Genomic DNA, 22842 nt, shown 5'->3' on the forward strand with positions numbered 1-22842 from the left:
GTGCAAATATGCTAGATGAGAGTTTGGTTAATCTTAGAAACATTTAATCCCTCAAAGTAGCATTTGATTGAGGGTTTCCACAAAGCAGCTGCTGACCAGAACACTGTGTGCTGTAAAAACTGTCAGCATTCACCACACATTTTAACAACAACAGACTAAGCACTTTATTAAATCAAGGAAAGTCTATACTTCCTTAGAACAAGGAAAAAAAAAGTCTAAACTTTGGAATCATTTTGAAAGAGTCAAATATGCCCCTGTGCCAATGCAGGAAACTAGCTCCTGAAGATATCAACAAAGTTCCATCTTGTCCCGACTGACACGCGAGCATGGGGCAGCACTTTATTAGATCTGTTCTGATCTTTATAACATTTAAGCCTGAAATACTGCATATTTTCCTTTGGTTTGCTATTTATAATCATCATTTGGTTAGACAAGATAAACATCTCATTGCACCCTTGAGCTGAAGAGTCTCCAAACCAAGTCATTGAGAAATCCAACAAGGTAGAATATCCATTTGCCCAGAATTTCCTATTTGTACTCACCTCAAATCCAAGACTTTACATAGGGATTACTAACAGCCAAAACTTTGTACATGCACAAGGATGCTGGAGAATTTTATCAGTTCATTATGTGAAGCTGATGAGAAAGATATAGAGCAACAAGGAAGCCATTTGATCTAACTCGCTGTCACCAGTTCTTTGACAGAATCATACAATTAGATGCATTTTCATTTCCTTCTCGAAACATACATCCAATTCACATTTGCAATGTATTGAATCTACTTCTACATCCATTCCATGTAATGCATTTCAAATCATCATTCATTTTCATTTTTGAGATGAAAGTTTAAGATAAAATTGCATCTTCTTTGGTCCTTTCACCAACGTACTTTTTCTGGTTACTGATCCATCGGCCACTGGGAATCATTTCTCCTCACTGACTCCATAAAAGGCATCTCATAATTTTTGATCACCTCCTCTTAGTTGTCACTGCCCTGAGAAGATCAATTCACTACAATGTCAGTTATAAATATATGTCTCTTTCATATTTCTAAGCAGGCCATTGACTTTCACTGGCACTGGGGCCAATTCTGTTCAAATGCTTCATCCTTGCCAATTCCATTAGAATATTAGCTTGAGATCATGCTGGAAGCTAAAGTGAAGACTTCTGCTTGTTTGGGACTCCTTGCTGGTCAATCATCAACTGCATTAACTATTGGCAGCGCAAAGCATTTATTTCACTGTGAGAATACAGGCAGTGCAGGTCACACAACTCAATGCTGCCCACAGTTACTCAGTTTAAACGGAATTCAAAGGGCTGCTTTTCTTATGGGAAGGCAAATTCGAATTGGAAGTTATACTTCATCACAGCAATCAAAAGTGACTTAAGGATTTGTAGCAATTAAACATTTAAAGCAGAGCAAAGGGAATTTCAGCTTCAAAACTTTTAATCTGAATAAAATTTGCTCCCAACACAGTCCCTACATAATCTCCCTGGGTAGACTGACAGGGGTTTTCACTTCATTATTGCCTTCTGTCAACTACACTATGGAATTAGAAGACAGTAATGATAGTATTCCCAATAGCAAATGCTAAACTACTACTTTGAAGCTAATAAGGCTAAGCAATTTCCTGTGGGAGGGGGCAGAAGTATTACAACAAATTCCCATCATTGCAAAAGTACACTTCAGAAAAAAAGACTTTGCACTGGTTGCCACTTTAGAGCTGTTGCAAGAAATTGCACTGGACAACTTGAGTACAATTTGGTAAAGTTTGATGTGGCTAGATTCCTAATTAAGAATCTTTTGCTGCTGCTGCATGGATATTAATGTTAGTATCCAGTGATTTTATAAACTGATTTTGTTTCCACTTTGCTGTCTACAGTTTCTTTAAGGACAGAATCTTATAAGTGCTACGTGTTACTATGTGGTGGGGAAGCCCTGTTGGTTTTTTTCTACGAAGGAGAGAGGACTGTATCTCATTCATGCATTTCTATAGAAAGAGAGCATGACAGAAGGCTTCTTGTGCTCTGGCAGCCGTACAGCAAAAACTTTCCACAGAATTTGGCTCCCACTATAAGAAAAAAATACAGTGCTGTTTATGAGTCATATCTTTGGAACAATTTATAGAAGATCTACACAGAAGGGAGACTCAGTGAAGCCGTCCTGCCTAGAAGAAGGAATGCACACAGAACATTAGCTGCATCCCAATCCAGTTGTCTTAATATACACACAATTTTTTCCAACAGTTGACATAACACTTTTCATTTACACATCCATCTTTATGTATCAGGAGTAGCTCTGGTACTGGGAACATAAAAGACAGGTATAAAAGGTCAGTGGAGGAGTCTGATTAAATGACTGAAGAGAGAGATATAGATGGTCACAGTAACCACAAATACACAGCCAACCTTGTAGTTACTAAACAACTAATTCAATGTGACTTTTTGCTTTAAAAACAGGGTTCCTGACTGTTCTAATAATGCTAAAAATGGACTATTAGTTTTCAACTTCCATCGCTTAAGATTTATACCCAGTATGAAACAAATCCATCTTTCAAAAGGGGAAATACTAACTAAAAATAGCCACACTAGACCAGGTTGAGCCAAGCTTCATGAAATCTGCTTGAAAACTAGTTTCAGTTCAGACTGCATCTTGTACCATCAAAATGTCTAAAAACCAGCCATTCAAATCTCCTGTTTGATTTATACTTTTCTTGAAGTGTCCTTATTGGGATGAAAGACTCACTTGCAGATGATCTAAGTAAATAAATGAAGCCCGTCACAAGAATATAAAAATGAACCACATTTCAGACAGTCGCTTTTGGGCTGAGATTAAAGAGAAGAATGATTTGAAAACAGCAAAACCAGAGTGTGTTTGGTCTTTCCCTCTCCCTTTCCCTGTTTTTGTTTTGTCTCAACCTCTTAAAAACAACAGCATTCAGTGACAAAGATGCATTCTGTCACCAAGAACTCAAAAAAGAACCTGGAAAATTTCAACGAAGATAAAATTTATCAACTAAGTAACCACAGTCTTGGTTTTAGCTCAACACTTCAAAGACTCCACGGATTTCTTAAGCAACATTTCCTTATCACTTTAGTGGACACACTTCGCATTTAAAAATGTTGAGTGTGTTGATGCTGCATAGCTGTTTTATTATTGGGGTTAGTGGGTAATAAAATTCCTCTTTCTTCTACTCAGGGAAACATTAATTGGCTTCTTTATTTTTGAAATAGTGAGCGACACTTTAATTGTTAAAAGTAATTTTAAATCTTTGTTGCGACCACCTGAGGGGATTTCAAGAAGAGTTAATTCACCCTTCTCACTGAGCTGTAACACTGACAAACTAGCCCGCTATGATGTTAATTCTTTAGTGTATCCTGGGCAGTAGATGCCGAGGTTTGCTCAGAGAGAATGACACTTTCAAATATGTCCATTTACTTGGGCAGAGCTTGGTATATTTTCCAAACGCTACTTCCTGGTTACTTGGGATTGCACTGAAAACATGCGCATTTGGACCGGACTAAAATAAAAGGAAGTTTAACTTAGATTTACTGCGTCTTACATTTCCAAATGTCTCCTTCCTGCATTCTGGGAACTAGTTTCTCTAATTTCCTCTTAAAAGCAGCATTCTGGCAAAGGGCTGCAAATCAGGACTCATGCCACGAAAAAACGTTGGGCAAGGTGAGGGTGTCAGCAAACTAGTGGCACTAGTTTCAGGGAATTTAAAACAATAATAGAAAGAAGGTATACTGAAGGTATGTAATAACATAATAAAAATTAATGGTATGCAAAACTTCACTGTATTTCAGTCATAATTCTGATTGCTTTGAGCAATAAAGCAATGATTCAAAAAGAACGTGTCCTTTTCAAAACTGTCTCTTTTAGCTGAATATTGCATTATAGGTTTTGATTTTAAAAAATATGAACAGTCAGGAAAAATAACTTACTTACAGAGTCAATAGAATTATTTACTACTATTTACTCATAATTTTAAAATAAAAGTTACAGAAGTAAGGCGTGTAAGGCATCACACTAGCTTTTAATAACATAGAAACACTGACTGTTTTGTGCAAATTATTCAGCAGCAAAACATCTTGGCACCAACACATGTTTGAAAAACAGACTTTGCCATCAGGATAGTGTGGTTTCACTTCTAAAAGCGAAATTGCTGGCAAAAGTCCGCAGATCTGGCAGTACCTGCAGGGAGAAAGCAGATTTAATATTTCAAGAGTGGTGACACTTCAGAACATGTTGCCAAACCTGCTGAGCTTCTCCAGCAATTTTTTTGCTCAGATCACTAGCATCCATAGTTCTTTGTTCTATTTATGCTTTTACTTCTAGACTTCATATTGCTGTGATGAGGTGGAGAAATTTAAGGGCAGAGGAAAGTTGGGGGGAAAAGTAGGATTCCCAATTCAAATGTCGTATTTTTAAGCAAGCCATGTTAATTGATTTTGGTCATGTTGTATTGTTTTGGTCGGGTGGAAAAAGGGGCACAATTTCCAAAGTTTGGTAAAGGGTCAATCTTCTCATATGTGTTTATGAGCAATAACCTGGAGCTCAGCATACACGGTCAACAAGCTTGGAAATGACACTTGGTGGTGGTGATGGGGGGGGGGGGGGAGCGGTGTTGCGGGGAGAATGATTTTGGTTTTGGTTTTGGCTTGAAAGTGGTGAAGGTTTCTTGTATCCTGTCCTGTACATAACCAGCGTGACTGCAGGCAGCTTTCAGAAAGTGGCATGCACTATCTTGACAAGGTAAACGAAGAGATATACAGCTTCACACCTCACTACGCTGGGCTCTGTGGTTAGGTTGTGCTGGTGAGGACCACAGCTTACATGTCATTGTCAAGTGTCCGAAGACGTGCTGGTGAGGACCACAGCTTACATGTCATTGTCAAGTGTCCGAAGACGTGCTGGTGAGGACCACAGCTTACATGTCATTGTCAAGTGTCCGAAGACGTGCTGGTGAGGACCACAGCTTACATGTCATTGTCAAGTGTCCAAAGATGACAAATTTCTGAAAAATCGACCATATTTAAAAGGAGGATACTGCATAGCCCTCATGCTTGGACAGATTTAGAGGCTTTCATAAGATTGAGAATCAGGTCAGAAATCCGATGAGACCCAGCTCAATATCGACACTATGACAAGCATAAACACGTTGCGAAACAAACAAGGTGATAAGATTCTCGCTAAGCAGTGACAAAGTGATAATTAACAGTCATTACTGATTGTTAAATGCCTTGTTAACTCTACAACACCTCATTAACATTCAGACTTCCATCTTATCAAACAATTGCAACATTGGAAAAACTCCAAAAAAAAGTCAAAGTGGGCACCTGGTGGATTCAGTTCATCGCTTGTTCTTAAAAACCTCCACATTGGAAACCACAGACCAACATGGTACAGTCCATGGGCAATGAATGCACTCATCTATAGATATTGGCATATGTTGGATGCCAATCTCTAAGAGCCCTCACGGTACATCTCCAAACCTATTACAGGATGCTCTGTACTTCAATGCTTTCCCAACAATTGTCATTTTAATGCTACAAGGACACTATGCACTCAGGGATACACAGACTGGAGCAGGCTGTATCTGTAGACTCTTCACTGTCTGTCAAAGAGCTCGCTCACTCCAAGGCTACCTGTATGCTCACAGTCTCAACACCTACACTGAAGGAACAAAGTGGCAGGTACAATTCTGTGTATACACATAAGAACTAATCTTGCCATTACATAGCGGGCAAAATTGGCATTAGCCTTCAGTGAAAATTCACCCAATGTCCAACAATCCAAGCCTCAATCTTCAAGGTGGATTACATTAGAACTTACAACCAAAAGAGAAAAAATTTCCAATAATTAAAAATCCGCTCCAGATTTAACATGCTAGGATATGAACTCAATTGAAAGGCTCTTGCTTTGTGTGGTCGTGTTTGTGTTTGGGTTGTAGAGTCAAGTTTTAAAAATGGTTATATGAGGCACTGTTCAACTTTCTGAATGGGTTGTTAGAATTCATAAAAGCATCCTAAGGTTACAGCACAGAAAGAGGCCATTCAGCCGATCATTCCAAGGGATTGTCAGATCTGTAAAATGTTAAAAACGCAATACACCTCAAAATAAACACAGGGATAAAAGAAAATAGGAGCAGAAAGAATCAATTCAGCTTTTTCAGCCAGCCCCATTCATTCAGTAGGCTGCTTTCTCTTCTACAGCAATTTCTTCATCCTCATTCCTTAATTTTTTTGAAAATAAATGTATAAACATGCACAGTAACACTGATGTTAATCAAACCTGTAGTGCAGATTTCAAATCTCTGCTCCTACCCAAAAAGCTGTTAAGACCTAATCAGGGAAATATTTCAACTGGTGAACATTTTTGTTAGACAGGGATAATAAGGGTTAATAGATCCACCTGTGTTGAATCAGTAAGATATTGACCGGACATGATCCAATTGACTGGCAGCAATGATCAAGTGGTGTAATGATGATCTACTCCTGTCACTATACTACCAAATATCCAAATTAAAGGAGAGAAAGTGAAATAACTCAACCATTGGCCTATTTACAAAAACAGGCCAGACTTTACTGCAAGAAACAGGAACGTAAGGGAAATAAAACCGGACAGTTATGTTATGAGATAACACAGTGCGAAGCTGGATGAACACAGCAGGCCAAGCAGCATCTCAGGAGCACAAAAGCTGACGTTTCAGGCCTAGACCGTTCTTCAGAGAGGGGGATGGGGAGAGGGTTCTGAAAATAAATAGGGAGAGAGGGGGAGGCGGACCGAAGATGGAGAGAAAAGAAGATAGGTGGAGAGGAGAGTATAGGTGGGGAGGTAGGGAGGGGATAGGTCAGTCCAGGGAGGATGGACAGGTCAAGGAGGCGGGATGAGGTTAGTAGGTAGGAAATGGAGGTGCGGCTTGACGTGGGAGGAGGGGATAGGTGAGAGGAAGAACAGGTTAGGGAGGCGGGGATGAGCTGGGCTGGTTTTGGGATGCAGGGGGGGATGGGGGGGGGGGGGGGGTGAAGATTTTGAAGCTTGTGAAATTCCTTCGCCTCCACTCCCAGGAGGAGGCATTCCACTTCCGCACATCCCAGATGTCTTCCTTCTTCAAGGACTGCAACTTCCCCCCCCCGCCACAGTGGTCGAGAACGCCCTCGACCGTGTCTCCCACAACTCATCCCTCACACCCCGTCCCCACAATAACCGCCAAAAGAGGATCCCCCTCGTTCTCACATACCACCCCACCAACCTCCGGATACAACGCATCATCTTCCGACACTTCCGCCATTTACAATCCGACCCCACCAAAGACATTTTTCCATCCCCACCCTTGTCTGACTTCCAGAGAGACCACTCTCTCTGCAGCTCCCTTGTCCGCTCCTCACTCTCCTCCAACCCCACCACACCCGGCACTTTCCCCTGCAACCGCAGGAAGTGCTACACCTGCCCCCACATCACCTCCCTCACCCCTATCCCAGGCCCCAAGGTAACTTTCCACATTAAGCAGAGGTTCACCTGCACATCTGCCAATGTAGTATACTGTATCCGCTGTACCTGGTGTGGCTTCCTCTACATTGGAGAAACCAAGCGGAGGCTTGGGGACCGCTTTGCAGAACACCTCTGCTCAGTCCGCAACAAACAACTGCACCTCCCAGTCGCGAATCATTTTAACTTCCCCTCCCATTCCTTAGACGACATGTCCATCATGGGCCTCCTGCAGTGCCACAATGATGCCACCTGAAGGTTGCAGGAACAGCAACTCTCATTCCGCTTGGGAACCCTGCAGCCCAATGGTATCAATGTGGAATTCACAAGCTTCAAAATCTCCTCTCCCCCGCCACTGCATCCCAAAACCAACCCAGCTCGTCCCCGCCTCCCTAACCTGTTCTTCCTCTCACCCATCCCTCCTCCAACCTCAACCCGCACCTCCATTTCCTACCTACTGACCTCATCCCGCCTCCTTGACCTGTCCACCTTCCCTGGACTGACCTATCCCCTCCCTACCTATACGCTCCTCTCCACTTATCTTCTCCTCTGAACATTTTCGGTCCATCTCCCCCTCTCTCCTTATTTATTTCAGAACCTTCTCCCCACCCCCCTTTTCTGATGAAGGGTCTAGGCCCAAAACGTCAGCTTTTGTGCTCCTAAGATGCTGCTTGGCCTGTGTTCATCCAGCTCCACACTTTGTGATCGCGGATTCTCCAGCTTCTGCAATTCCCATTATCTCTGATCACAGTTATGTTATGAGTGCAGCTACACAGTTAAAATATGTAAACCTGGAAGTTGCTATGCAGCATGCACTATTCTCCCATAAGTTATGTGAAATTCAGCACATTTAAATAAAGTGCTTAGAACAAAGTTCTGGTGCACGCAAACAACACATACAAACTCACCAGAAAAGTTAGGCTTGTCAGTTTTGGGCCATATGTTCTTAAGAGCAAGGTAAATATTAACTGTAGCAAAACCAAACTGAAAGCAATATTTCACAAGTGTGGGATTTCCTTCCTTTAGTTTAATTGTTAGGGATTTTATTTAACATTAATTACTTTTCCTGCCTCCTATTTTCTTTTGTTAAACAAATATTTCTTTCTCTACCTTTATTCCATTTTCTGTGCCTACTTTGATAGGCAATTCAATCGGCTATATCTCTGATTCATATGCTCATCATTAAACAATCCAACTAAAAAACTGACAATGAGATACAGATGTTTCTGCTACAAAGCATGTTTCATTAATGTGAACTGGTTGTAATGCAATTGATGAATAGTGGACACAAACTTTCTGTTGTATAAGTATAGTGATATTCTATACTGCAAGGTCAAACAAGAATGCAACTATCGCAGTATAGGAGAAATACCTGGGAAGAAATTCTGTACCTGTTAAAAATAGGTCGCAGATTCCCACAGAGATAATTGTACCCTTTGAATGCCTAACATGTAGCAACTCAATGCAAAAACTCAAGGACACTAAACAAACAAGAACAAGTCTCAACAAAAAGCAAGTGCCACTCAAACCCCAAATTATAATAAACACTGTTTCTTAAAACATGTTACTTTTTTAATCTTGAGCTACTGAGTCAACAGCAAAATGGGTTTGTCCAAGATGAAATAACATTAATCCATCCTGGAGTTTCTGGTGTCCAAAGCTACCAATATGTTAAAAAACAAGCATTGAGGAGCTAAATTTAAACAAGCAAAAAAAGTTACAATGTGTGAAAATAATTTGAAAACTGGGCATCCTAACAATTAAATACGTGGTGTGGCATAAAACCCACAATTGTTTACACAATCATTATTTGTACACATTAGTGATTTGTGAAATACTCTCATTAGTTTAAAATTAAAGAAATCTCCCAAACAAATGACATATTTAGGTTTACGCAGGCTTGGGCAACCCAAGATTTGACTTCTTGTCAACTTCAATAACTCCTCAGGAGTTGAAATTTTATTGTTTCCAATCAGGCCTGAAATGGAAATACATTGAATTAGTACAGCACTATTTTGACAAGGAAGGAGAAAGAGAAAACACAATAAAAACTGGAATAACAACTCGAGCTCCACGGAAATGAATACACTTTGCAAAGTTACAACAGCACGGCCAACAGCCAACAATGGAAACTTTACCATCAAATTGTCCAATTGGTAGGATGAAGGACAGGTTACACTAAAGGACATGGAGGAGACATATTTCAAGTTTTAAATAATCTTCTAAAGAAAGGGAAATAAAGCAAGTTAAAATATCGGGTCTACTTTAATTTTCCAAATGCATCAAATAAAGAGCACAGAAAGAGATATTTCCAACTGGTCAATGCTGTTGTTAACGATCCACATGTGTCTTCTCCCACCCTATCAGATTACATAATACAATAACGCTGTAGTTGCATTCTTGTGTGGCCTTGTGCTATAGAAAGTTACGTGATAGAGACATTGCTAGACCTGATAGCAGAAAGTTTGCGTTATCCAAACAGCATCCATTGTTCAATCACATCAACGAAACACACACTTTAGCAGAAATACTTGTACTTCATTCACATGTCTAGCCTCCTTTTAGAATCATGCAGCACCAAAGGCAGCTCTTTGCCAGCTTTGCTAATTAGCTATCAAATTAAACCACCAGTCTTTCTCCACAATTCTGCAAATTTTTCAGGTATACGTACGCATGCATAATTCTACTTTGTAAGTCAGTATGGGATCTCCTTACCCCACCCTTTTAAAGACATCAATGTTTTTTGCCCCAACCATTCCACGTGACAAATTCTACATTCCAGTCATTCCTTGAGGAATGAAGTTTCTTGTGAACTCATCTACAGTGTTTATTGGCAAAAAATGAATTTGAATTAATTACAGAAGTGGTAGATTAGTACTAAAATAAATCTCAAGTATTTCAGGGTCACTTGAATTAAGAGACATTGAATTAAGGGACCATACTGAGAGTAAACTGGACATGTTTGCCAACATACTCCTGAGGTTTTTAAAAAGGACATAATTTTAGCATGTTAGTTAGTTTCATAATAATGAAGATTAATGCTACTTTGACAGTTACTCAACAGGTTTTATTGCATGCTTTATAGTCAAGTACAACAAGCCATTTCACAGCTACAATGAACACAGAATAATTTAACAATCAAATTCATCCTTCTCAGAGTCTTTGCTTTTGAATCACAGTCTCTGACCAGCTTCTAAAACTCGATGTGTAAGTTTTGCCTTGCTGTTGTTAATTTTGCTTCTTTCGCTTTCCTGGAAGGTGCGAACGCCTTGCTAAGGCATGGAACTACACAGATGCTTAACAGCTTGCAGTGTATTATCCCAACTGTTACACTTGTTTCCATTAACAAGGAACAAAACTGTTTCCTACAACAGCCAACAAACCACGGAAACAATTCAGTGTCCAAGATCCAGGAAGGCCTGGATTCAGTGGTCCCAATAATAACAATCATCAAAAATGTATAAATTTTGAGATTTTAGCAACACAATTATTTAGGAAGTCACTCTTCTATCTAGGAGCAGAATTTTTTTTTGCATGCTTACAGTAACCTTTCCTGAATCCTTTCAAGTTTCACAAACATCCTTCCTATAGCAAAGAGACCATATTTGCACATAGTATTCTAATAGTGATCTAACCATTTCTGATGAAGGGTCTAGGCCCGAAATATCAGCTTTCCTGCTCCTCTGATGTTGCTGGGCCTGCTGTGTTCATCCAGCTGTACACCTTGTTATCTCATGGCCTAACCAATGTCCTGTACAGACACAAAATGACCTCTCAACTCCAATCTCAATGCACTGACCAATAAAGGCAAGCATACCAAATGCTGCCTTCACTATCCTGTCTACCTGGGACTCCACTTTCAAGGAACTATGAACCTGCACTCCAAGGTCTCTTTGTTCAGCACTACTCCCCAGGACCTTACCATTAAGTGTACAGGTCCTGCCCTGGTTTGCCATTCCAGCACCTCGTATTTATCTAAATTAAATTCCATCTGCCACTCTTCAGCCCATCTGATCAAGATCTCATTGTACTTTGGGGTAACCTCCCCTGTTGTCCACTACACCTCAAATTTTGTGTGGTGTACAAACCTACTAAGCATACCTCCTATGCTCACTTCCAAATCATTTATGTAAATGACAAAAGCTGTAGACCCACTGTGGCACACTGCTGGTCTCAGGCCTCCAGTCTGAAAAGCATCCCTCCACCACCACCCTCCTTCTTCTACCTTGGTGCCAGTCCTGTATCCAAATAACTAGTTCTCCCTTTATTCCATGTTTAACTAACCTTGCTAACCAGCCTACCATCAGAAAACTTGTTGAACGCCTTACTGATGTCCACATAGATCATGTCCACCGCCCTGCCTTCATCAGTCCTCTTTGTTCCTTCTTCCAAAAACTCAATCAAGTTAGTGAGACACAATTTGCCACGCACAAAGCTATGTTGACTATCCCTAATCAGTCCCTGCCTTTCCAAATCCTGTACCTAGGGATTCCATCCAACAATGTGCCCAACAAGGATGTCAGGCCCACCAGTCTATAGTTCCCTGGCTCTTCCTTACCACCTTTCTTACATAGGGGCACCAGTTAGCCAGCCTCCAGTCTTCCAGTACCTCGTCTGTGGCTATCGATGATTCAAATAGGTCAGCAAGGAGCCCCAGCAATGTTATCCTGAGCTTACCACAGAACTCCAGGGTACACTTGATCGGGTCTCAGGAATTTATCCAACTTTATGCATTTAAAGAGGTCCAGCACCTTCCCCTCTGTAATATCAACATTTTTCAGAGGTTGCTATTATTTCCCCAAGTTCTCAATCTACACAGTAAACACTGATGCAAAATACTTATTTTGTATCTCCCCCAGCTCCTGCGGTTCCACACATAGGTGACCTTGCTGATCTTTCAGGGGCCTTGTTCTCTCCTAGTTACCCTTCTGTCCTTTATGTATTTGTAGAATCCCTTTGGGTTCTCCTCAATCCTATTTGCCAAGGCTATGTCAGTCCCCTATTTGCCCTCCTGATTTCCCTCTTAAGTATACTCCTACTGCTTTCATACTCTTCTTGTTATTCACTCGGTCCCTGCTGTCTATACCTGACATACACTTCCTTCTTACTCTTGACCAAAACCTCAAGTTCTCCAGTCGCCCAGCATTCCCTACACCTACCAGCCTTGCCCTTCACCCTAACAGGAACATACTGTCTCTAGGTTCTCCTTATCTCATTTTGAAGGCTTCCTATTTTCCAACCATCCCTTTACCTACAAACATCTGCTCCCAACCAACTTTTGAAAGTTCTTGCCTAATACCATCAAGATTGGCCTTCTTCCAAATTAGAGCTTTAACTTTTAGATGCAGTCTATCCTTTTCCATCACTATGGTAAAACTAGTAGAATTATGGTCACTAGTTCCCAACTGACAGCTCAGTCACCTGCCCTGTCCTATTTCCCAAGGATAAGTTGAGTTTTGCACCTTCTCTAGTATGTACATCCGTATACTGAAATCGGAAAAGTTTCTTGTACACACTTAAATTCTTCTTCATCCAAGCCCTTAACACTGTGGCAATCCCTGTCTATGTTTGGAAAGTTAAAATCCCCTAATCATAACCACCCTATTATTCTGTGATCTCCTTACGCATTGGTTTCCCAATTTGGCTGTTGAGATTTGCTCATGTGTTACTTCACGATTTCCCTAGAATCCCATCAGCCCATCAAGTCCACATGGACACTCCAAAGAGTGTCTCACCCAGATCCATGTCCCTACCCTGTAACCCTGCATTTCCCATAGCTAATTCACCTAATCTACATATCCCTGGACACTACAGGCAATTTAGCATGGCTAACCCATCTAGCCCACACATCTTTGGACTATACGAGGAAACCGGAGCACCCAGAGGAAACCCACACAGACATGGGGAGAACGTGCAAACTCCACACAGAATCACATGAGGGTGGAATTGAACCTGGGTTCCTGGCACTGAGGCAGCAGTGCTAATCACTGTGTCACCGTGCCGCCCAGGGGATTTTAGGGGATCCTTTTTCATTTTTACTAACTTACTTATTAAGCAATATGGTCATGTGGTAAGAATACCTTCTGTATTTATGTTTGATATTTAGGGTGTTTGGACTCACGCTACAGAATCAGAAGAGTTCAAATCAATATCCTCAATGATTATGAATCCTTCATCAAGATTAAAACCATTGTGCATATTGAAAACATTAATTTCCTAGACACCACAGTATTGTAACTGACACAAACTTTTCTTCAAGCTAACAGAAACATTTCTACACAAAAGCCAGCATCCTTTGTAGGCCTTCTGCAGTATACATAAATACACAAAGCCCGAGCACGAGTCCAAACCTCAGAATTCATGCACACCAAGCAACAGTATCAGCAGGGATGAGTGGGCCCAGCATCACAGTGTCGCAGACACATGTGGGTTCCTGGCAGCTTCAGCATCGACAAAGGCAGTCCCAGTGCCAACTCATGGCTACTGCGGTGGAGGCAAGTCTGGGCCCAGTATGAAACACAGTGGCATCAGCAGCTGCTGCATCAACAAGATGGGTCCAAGCAGACTCATTGCAGTGGCAGAGTCATACTTGGGCTGGGTGCAGTACCCAACAGCATCAATGGCATCTGCATTGGCGAGGACTCAGTAATGATGCCAAAGAGTGGTAACTTTCACTCCAGTGGCAGTGAAGGGGGCTTGGGCCTGGCCACCACACCAATAGCAGAGCACTAAACAAGAAAGACTGTAAAGTTGGACACTATTTCTTCATTCTTCTGCCTTATGTTCTGTATTGGTTTACGTTTCTGTGTTTTAAGATGATGCTGGATACACTACACAACACCTCTTGCTGTATTTTGTAACAAGATTCACATGACAGTAAATAAATCAATATTGAGGGTGCCAAATCCAATCGTTCCCACTGTGCCGCTATTCCTTGTGCACTTCTGTGCTGGTGGACCAGGGTACATCCAGCAATAGTTATACTGGAATTTAGGAAATCAGTTACAAAGGTAAGATTTAGAATATGACTGTCAGGCTGTCATTTCACTATTTTATGGGACAGCTCTTCCAATTTTGGACAGTCTGCTTCTTATGCAGTAGCAACGAGTGATGATCACCACTAACAGAATGTTACTGTTAAGCTGAAAGACATTATGCCTATCACATAAATGTGCAAAGTGTTACATGAACTTCAGTGCCAGTACGAGGCCAAGAGTACAGGTCTTACATTCAAAGACGTTCAGAGCAGATCAAGCAGCATATCCCTTTGATTGTTTGCAATAGGAACAGTATTGACTGTACCTAGCCAGCCCAACTTGCAAAATTCAGAAGTGTCCAATATTGGATGCAGTTCTACAATTTGACAACATTTGTTAAATCACCCAAAGTGTGCAAAGAATTATGCTAATAACCATTTTACTATTAGCAGTTGGATTTGTAGCGTAGCACATTTGCACCTTCTGGATGTTATAATATATATAAATTTTAACACACAGGGCTCTGTTCTGAACACACAGTGCACCTATTTCAACAGAGCAGAATACATGACAGCTATTCTCTAGTTTATTTCTCAGGGCAATGTCTTGACTCATTAGTCAATCTCCCTGGTTTAAAATTTAAACAAGTCTCGAGGTAACTGTCAGTCATCATCTACCTGGTGCACCCTCCACGGTAAAACCTCTACCAATTGGCACTCTCCTCTCACATATTTCCCTTTAATTTAGTAATTCTTGCAAATTGTCCTGAGCAGTACAAGATGAAATGCTTTGACATGTGTGTCTTTATTCAGCAATACTCAAGTTCTGTACAATGAAATGACTGAAGTTTGCTTTGAATATTTCACTTTACATGTTATTAATATATTTAAGTATGAAAAGATAGTGTTTGGTTGATGCTTGACTGTCAGCCAACTAGATGAAACTTTTTGTTTTCCAGTTGGTACATACAGTACATCACAAGGACGGACAAATTGGCCAAATTATTGATGCAAGTCAAGTTCCTCCAGGAAAATATTTATGAAGTGACAGATGCACAGAATTAGGGCATGGGCGTTAGAGTTTAGTATGATGTGAAGTTTGAGGAGGATTGATTTGGGACACTAGCTAGGACTATGTTGAAATTGTCAAATGTAAAGGTTTGACTGAGGGCTTTAGCAGGAGAGAAGCCAAGTCAGGTACATGCTTAGGGTGCGCTTAAGGTAATTAAACCCATTAATTTAAAAATAACCGCCATTTTGCCTTAGAAATCTTAATCATAAACCAGCATTTGGCTTATGGTTTTAATTCAATCATGCAGTTTCAATGCTATGCATCAAATTTCAAGAGGTGAAGATAAAAAGAAATACTATCCCACCAACATAGGCTGGAATTACAAACTTTTCAATTTACACTGGTCACTCATGATCTTAACGTTTCACTGATATATCACTTTTTCTTTATATGCAAGATACTGTAATCCTCATGGAAGGTATTCATACATATAATTTACTCTTTTTTCCTTAAAATGATCCATTGGATTTTCACTTTTGATTTTCCATTATAATTTCTAAATTCACCTGGTTAAATGAATGGAATTCAGCCTAGGGATACTGACAGTGAATAGTTGTTGCATGAGAAGCAACACCTTTTTGCAGTCAATAAGTGTGCTTTTCCAGCTCCACATTTACTGACTCAAGTTTCCAGCATCTGCATTCTTACCATCTCCAAACCTTTTTGCAGTCGATTGGGTGCACCCATGCAATCACAGGAAGCTAAAAATACATGTTCTCATTTTGTAAAAAACAGCAATGTCCACTTTCTTTAGTGGTGGATACAAATCACAGGGAGGAAGATGATGGGTGCATCAGCAGTGGTTAAAATTAGAGTTTCAAGCAGCAGGAAGCAGCGCAATGTGCATATCAACTGTAAAAGCAGCTGCTATAATAACTGAAACCTCCTTCACTCTTAGGCAGGCAAAGAAAATACAGCATTTCAAAAAGGCACTAAGTACTGGAATTGACAAAGTAAGTTCTGTCCAAGGGTGGAAAAACCACAGACTTACCATGGGAAGTCATGCTTTGATCATTCATCTTACGTACCCAACTTGTTTCCTTCCACATTTGGTATGAGTGCTTTGATTTTTATCAGAAACATAAGTTAACTTATTGATGAAGGGTGCAAACAGAATGGGACTACCATAACAACATTCCTTACAAAATACTAAACTAAATTAAATAAATTAGAACAAACAACTGCGGGTGCTGGAGGACTGAAATTGCTGAAGAAACTCAGCGGGTCTGGCAGCATTTGTGGGAAGAAAGCAGAATCTGGTGACTCCTCATCAGAAACTGAGTGAAAAAGAGATCTTTCCAAGACAGCTATTTCCCCATAGCCCTCCAACTGTTATTTCTTTTCAATTATACATACGTACTTTTGAACATTATCACCAAACCTGCATTCGCCTCTCTTTCAGGCTGAGGATCCTAATAAAAGTTCAGTTAATTGGAGAAAAACTAAGCTGAAAAGCTAGCCACATTCCTGCAGCTTTTCCTCCAGACCTCATCAATATAAATGCAAGAATCACCAACAAGCAGAACAATTTATACTACAGGAGAAATGAGTGGCAATTGCCAATGAGACCTGACTTGTCAAATCAATCAGCATCTTTTTCTCCTGTAGTACAAACTGTTGTGACTGTTTGAAAATCAGCAACATGACTTCCATTCAGCAAAATTAAAGAAAAATTATCATCTCACTGCTTCTCTGATCACAAATTTATATCAAATCTATATTGTATCCTCGACTAACCAGCACTCTGGCAGTTTCTCCCAATTTACTCAGCACGACCTCTCATTATATTGAGCAACTGGTGTTCTATCTCACCTTCACTCTCTCTGTTCAAAAGAACACAATCTCCATTCTCACCCCTTAACTGATGTCTCTCATCCCTTGTGATTTTCTCCCAAGTCTCCTCAGTGCCCATTTTAATGCCATCCTAAAATGTAGCAGAAATGAAAGAACAAATACCCTTGCTGAGGGATGAGGGGCTCTGTGGGCATATGGCCTGCCACAAGCATAGAACATAGAACATAGAACATAGAACATTACAGCACAGTACAGGCCCTTCGGCCCTCAATGTTGTGCCGACCTGTCATACCGATCTCAAGCCCATCTAACATACACTATTCCATGTACGTCCATATGCTTATCCAATGACAACTTAAATGTACCTAAAGTTGGCAAATCTACTACCGTTGCAGGCAAAGCGTTCCATTCCCTTACTACTCTGAGTAAAGAAACAACCTCTGACATCTGTCCTATATCTTTCACCCCTCAATTTAAAGCTATGCCCCCTCGTGCTCGCCATCACCATCCTAGGAAAAAGGCTCTCCCTATCCACCCTATTTAACCCTCTGATTATTTTATATGTTTCAATTAAGTCACCTCTCAACCTTCTTCTCTCTAGTGAAAACAGCCTCAAGTCCCTCAGCCTTTCCTCGTAAGACCTTCCCTCCATACCAGGCAACATCCTAGTAAATCTCCTCTGCACCCTTTCCAAAGCTTCCACATCCTTCTTATAATGCGCTGACCAGAACTGTATGCAATACTCCAAGTGCAGCCGCACCAGAGTTTTGTGCAGCTTCACCGTAACCTCTTGGTTCTGGAAATCGATTCCTCTATTAATAAAAGCTAAAACACTGTATGCCTTCTTAACAGCCCTGTCAACCTGGGTGGCAACTTTCAAGGATCTGTGTACATGGACACCGAGATCTCTCTGCTCATCTACACTACCAAGAATCTTACCATTAGCCCTGTACTTTGCCTTCCGGTTACTCCTACCAAAGTGCATCACCTCAAACTTGTCTGCATTAAACTCCATTTGCCACCTCTCAGCCCAGCTCTGCAGCTTATCTATGTCACTCCGCAACCTACAGCATCCTTCGTCACTATCCACAACTCCACCGACCTTAGTGTCGTCTGCAAATTTACTAGCCCATCCTTCTACGCCCTCATCCAGGTCATTTATAAAAATGACAAACAGCAGTGGACCCAACACCGACCCTTGCGGTACACCACTAGTAACTGGTCTCCAGGATGAACATTTCCCATCAACTACCACCCTCTGTCTTCTTTCAGCAAGCCAATTTCCGATCCAAACTGCTATATCTCCCACAATTCCATTCCTCCGCATTTTGTACAACTAACCTCCAACATATTTATTTGAACCAGGCAAACATATGTCTATCCAAAGGCCTGAAACTATCAACTAAAGCCTGAACTGTGCCAAGGGCTTATTGAGAGGCTAATGTGAAGGAGGGGATCCCAAAAGTGACAAATTTTCAATATCTCAATCACAATTAAAGAAGGAATTTTCCAAAGACCATCAAGAAACTGAAGTCCAAAATTAGTTTTTAAACTTCCAAAACTGAAGCAGGAGGTGGGGGGGGGGGGGGGGGGGGTAGAGAAATCAAATCCACAGAAGGAGGAGGCTGATTGGGTATCACATCTTTGGTCACCTCAGCAAGGTGTTTACAAGACATGAAATCATAAGTTTCTAAATAAGGGCAATCAAAAAAAATAACAAAAAGCCACGCATTCATGAATGAATTCCATCATCCACTTAAGTCATGGCTTTGTAAGTAAGTATGTTTCTTTAAACAATTCACATAAATCTTTGAAACTGCATACTATTGTTGCAAAGAATGTATTACCATTTTTTTGGGTAGCTAGATTTTTTGAAATTAAGGAGGAAGTTGTCAAGTATATCAACTTTTGTGCCAGATTCCCAGGAGTGAATTCAGGCTTGCACCATTCTTCCCACAATTAGTTAAAAACGACTATCCTAATTCTACAAGCAAATCCTCATTGAGGTTGCTCTCTTTCAAAATTATAAAAATACATTTGAAACATGGGACATGTCCTCTCTGATCCCTCAAAGTGACAGGCAAGACACCTGACTGCTCCATAGCTATATATTGAACCGAGCTGACTTCCTCGTGTCAGAATCATTTTAACGATTCTGGCAAACTCCAAAATAGCTAGAACCAGCACAGAAGGAAATTTAATACACCCTGGCTCTTTGTTGGAGCAATCAAAGTCTAGTTAGCACCATTAAAATCATAGGGATGACCACTGACCAGAAACTGAACTGGAACAGCCACATCTATTAATTCCTAATAACATGTTCAGAGATGTTATTACACACCTCTGGAGCATATGGGACTTGAATGTGGTTCTCCTGGCCTGTAGGTAGGGAGACTACCATGGTGCTACAAGAAGCCAGACAAACACTGGGCTAGAAAAGCAGATCACTTGGTCAGAATCCTGTTGTAGCAACTCACCTCCTGGCTCCCAAAACCTGTCTACCGTCTACAACACACAAATCAGGAATGTGATGGTATATTCTCCAACTGCCTAGATGGACAGTAGAAGCCTGTCCAGCCATAATACCCACATCAAGCTCTCCGGATAGCTGCGTAATCAGTTCCTTCAGCAACTTAGTCACTTTTCCATCATCACTCTGATGATTACCACAGAGGGCATACCCACAGTATATCTGTGCTAATGACATTTAAAGAAAAGGGGCAATCTGCTTTTCCTCAGTATTGTGCAACGTGTAGCTCCCATGCCAATTTCTCCCTTTATTTTATTACGCTGTTTAATAAGGCAGAACATGGTGGTGGGATAGATGGGAAGAGGGAGATAATGAGGAAATTGAGGGAAGGGGCAATACTGGTGTGTTCAGGCCCCCAACAATTCTGCCCCATGGCATACTGTATGTGGGACTCCCGCCACTGGGTGAGTTCCCCTCCAAGTCACACAGCATGCTGACATGAAATCACACTGCTATTACAACACCCTTGCTGAGTCAAAATACCTGTAGTTCCCTCCACTGTGGGGGCGCAGGGAAAATTAATGATGGGTAATAAATGATTGTTTTTATTGATTCACGAGAGAAGATGAATCTTGAGATGGCTGTTGAATCCGGAAGGAAAACTGTGCCAAGATTCTACACCAACATCTGCACAGACAGCTGAATCAGCTTTTCCTTTTCACAAGTGTTTACATCTGTCAAAGTTCAGTGATGTGGCATCTCACTCGCCTTGTTTGTCCCTCAGCTGGAGACACACAGACCTCGGTTTGGATTTCTCTCTCTCTGAGTTGCTGACTAGTTTTGCAACATTATGTCTACACGGCGAAAATAACTCATTTAAAAATAATTCACCAGCGCCCACGATCGGATTCACTAAACCACCAGCAACAGACCCAAGGAACAGTTTTGAAAAGTGACCGAAACCTAGTGAGACAGATCCTGTGTTTCTCTGGAGCACCTTCCGAACCCGAAAGTCGGTGATCAACTCTGAACCAGTTCACCCTGTTAAGTATTAACTGTTGAGGGTGTGGCTAGATTGTAACCCTTCGCCCCGCTTCAGTCAAAACAGCCACGCAGAGTGGGATATTTGGGGAGATGTCGAGCTGAAAAAAGGGTGTGTAAGACAGTTTTTAATTGTTTAGACATTGACCCAATAGATAATATGATCTCCACTGCCCGGGAATGAACAGAATAACCTCTCCCCAGCCTGGCATGTGCTATACACCGTTGATATACCCCAGTCCCTACAGAACGATAGGCAGCGCGGACATATGCGCAGGACCAACAATGTGGTCCAGTTTGTTGCAAAACTCAGGCTTAAATTACTCAGAGAACGTCAGCCGCAGTAGGTGCAGATGAACCTTTAATAGTAAACGACGCTGCCCTCCTGGTTCAGTGGAAGAGCCCGGACTGAAAGGCTGGGGTTTATTCCAGCAGCAGCGCGGATCTTACCTGCGATACACAGCAGGGCAGCGACATCTCGGTCAGAGGCCAGACTTGCACAAAACCACCGGGCTGGGAGGGCGAATCTTACACAGCGCTGAAGTACAACTGTGCCCAGTGCCGCCTGCGGACGAGGTTAAATGTGAGCAGGGGAGTTCCCGGGGAGGCAAGGGGAAGATGTGCCCAGAGACCGCCCCAGGAACACAGGACAAAGCGGTAGCAGCGTCAAGATCTCTGGCCTCCCCCTCTCCCTCTCCCTCAAACACACAAGGGCAGGCGGAGCCCAGCTTCTGGTTTACTCCCTCTCTCCGATCTATCCCTGTGTTTCTGTCCTCGATAACAATTCACTTCCGGAGACGTCAATTTCAGTGGTAGGTTTCGGTAGCTGTTAAAGGAAACTCCCTCTGATCGTTTCTTTAAAAAAAGCACAGCTTGCTATATACTTCTCATTTCGCTTCAATTCAAACATGCGTTTGCCCTGGCATTAAATTGACCACTTTTTTTTGTTGATTCAGCTGGTATCCGACTGCGTATTCCGTCCTCCCGATTTGCAATGAAGCAATATTTTCCACCCCGAAAACAGCACTGATTCACCTGTAAAGTGCTTACAAGGTCGAAAGGCGCGTTTAAAAAAAGGGGATGTGTAAAATTTGTTCATTTGCCTGTGTATCTGCACTTTACTGCGGTAAAACTATAACCGCACATGAATAGAGCTTGCGTGTTTCAATTGCTTTCCTCTGAATTGCCACTTTAATCCATGGAGGGACATTGCTACGGATTGACCAAATACTGAACCGACACGAACTGGACTTTGCCAGTGGATTAGTGAAGTGACTTGACAACGGCACCAACAACAAATTAAAATGGATCGTAAACAATGACCGGGATGCACTGCCTGAGTGGGTGGGGGAGGCAGATCATTCCCGGCGTTTTACCGGAATTGGGTCATGCCTTACTTGCGATCGCTCCCATCCTTGATGGGAGGTCGCTTTAGCTTGGATGGTTGGCTTGCAAAGCAGTGTGATGCTGACAGTTCAATTTCCATCACCGGCTGAGGTTATCATGAAGGACTCTCTTTCTCAACTCTTCCACTCACCTGAGGTGTGGCTACATTAAATTACCACCAGTCGTCGCTCTCTCTAATGAGCCCTACGGCCTGGTCATTCTATCCGGCCGGTGCATGACTAAGCCCATAACAATGTGATTGACTCTTAACTGTAATCTGAAAGAACCTCGCAAGACACTCAGTACACAGGACAGTTAAAGGTGAGCAACAAAAGCTACCCATTTCAGCAATGTCCACATTCTATAAAAGAGAAAAATATTCCCCTGGCTCTTCCCATTTACTTTCAAATGTTTCCCTTTATTTCTAACTCCCTTCGGAAAGCTAATAACAAATCTGCTTCTCTCATTCTTTCAAGGAGTGATGTTCCAGATCAAAACTCTTTGCATTAAAATAAATTCTCATTTTGCCTTTGATTCTACGGCCAATAAATCTGTGTCCTCTGCTATCTGCCACTGCAAATGATTTCTTATTCACTCTCAAAACTCTG

General features: G+C 41.5%; 1 protein-coding gene across 2 annotated transcripts in view; it reads right to left on the bottom strand.

The window, feature by feature from the left end:
• The window catches only part of serinc5 (serine incorporator 5), a 67297-nt gene extending 45193 nt beyond the window's left edge, over positions 1–22104 (bottom strand). The window contains exon 1 of one of the 2 annotated variants that reach the window (XM_048527479.2): positions 21299–22104. In XM_048527479.2, coding sequence (XP_048383436.1) covers positions 21299–21325 — 27 coding nt within the window. In that variant the 5' untranslated portion in view covers positions 21326–22104. The remainder of the gene's footprint in view (positions 1–21298) is intronic. The other variant, XM_048527478.2, reaches the window with a different exon arrangement.
• Positions 22105–22842: the final 738 nt, after the last annotated feature.

This window comes from Stegostoma tigrinum, chromosome 3 (assembly GCF_030684315.1).
Source record: "Stegostoma tigrinum isolate sSteTig4 chromosome 3, sSteTig4.hap1, whole genome shotgun sequence".
Lineage (NCBI taxonomy): Eukaryota > Metazoa > Chordata > Chondrichthyes > Orectolobiformes > Stegostomatidae > Stegostoma > Stegostoma tigrinum.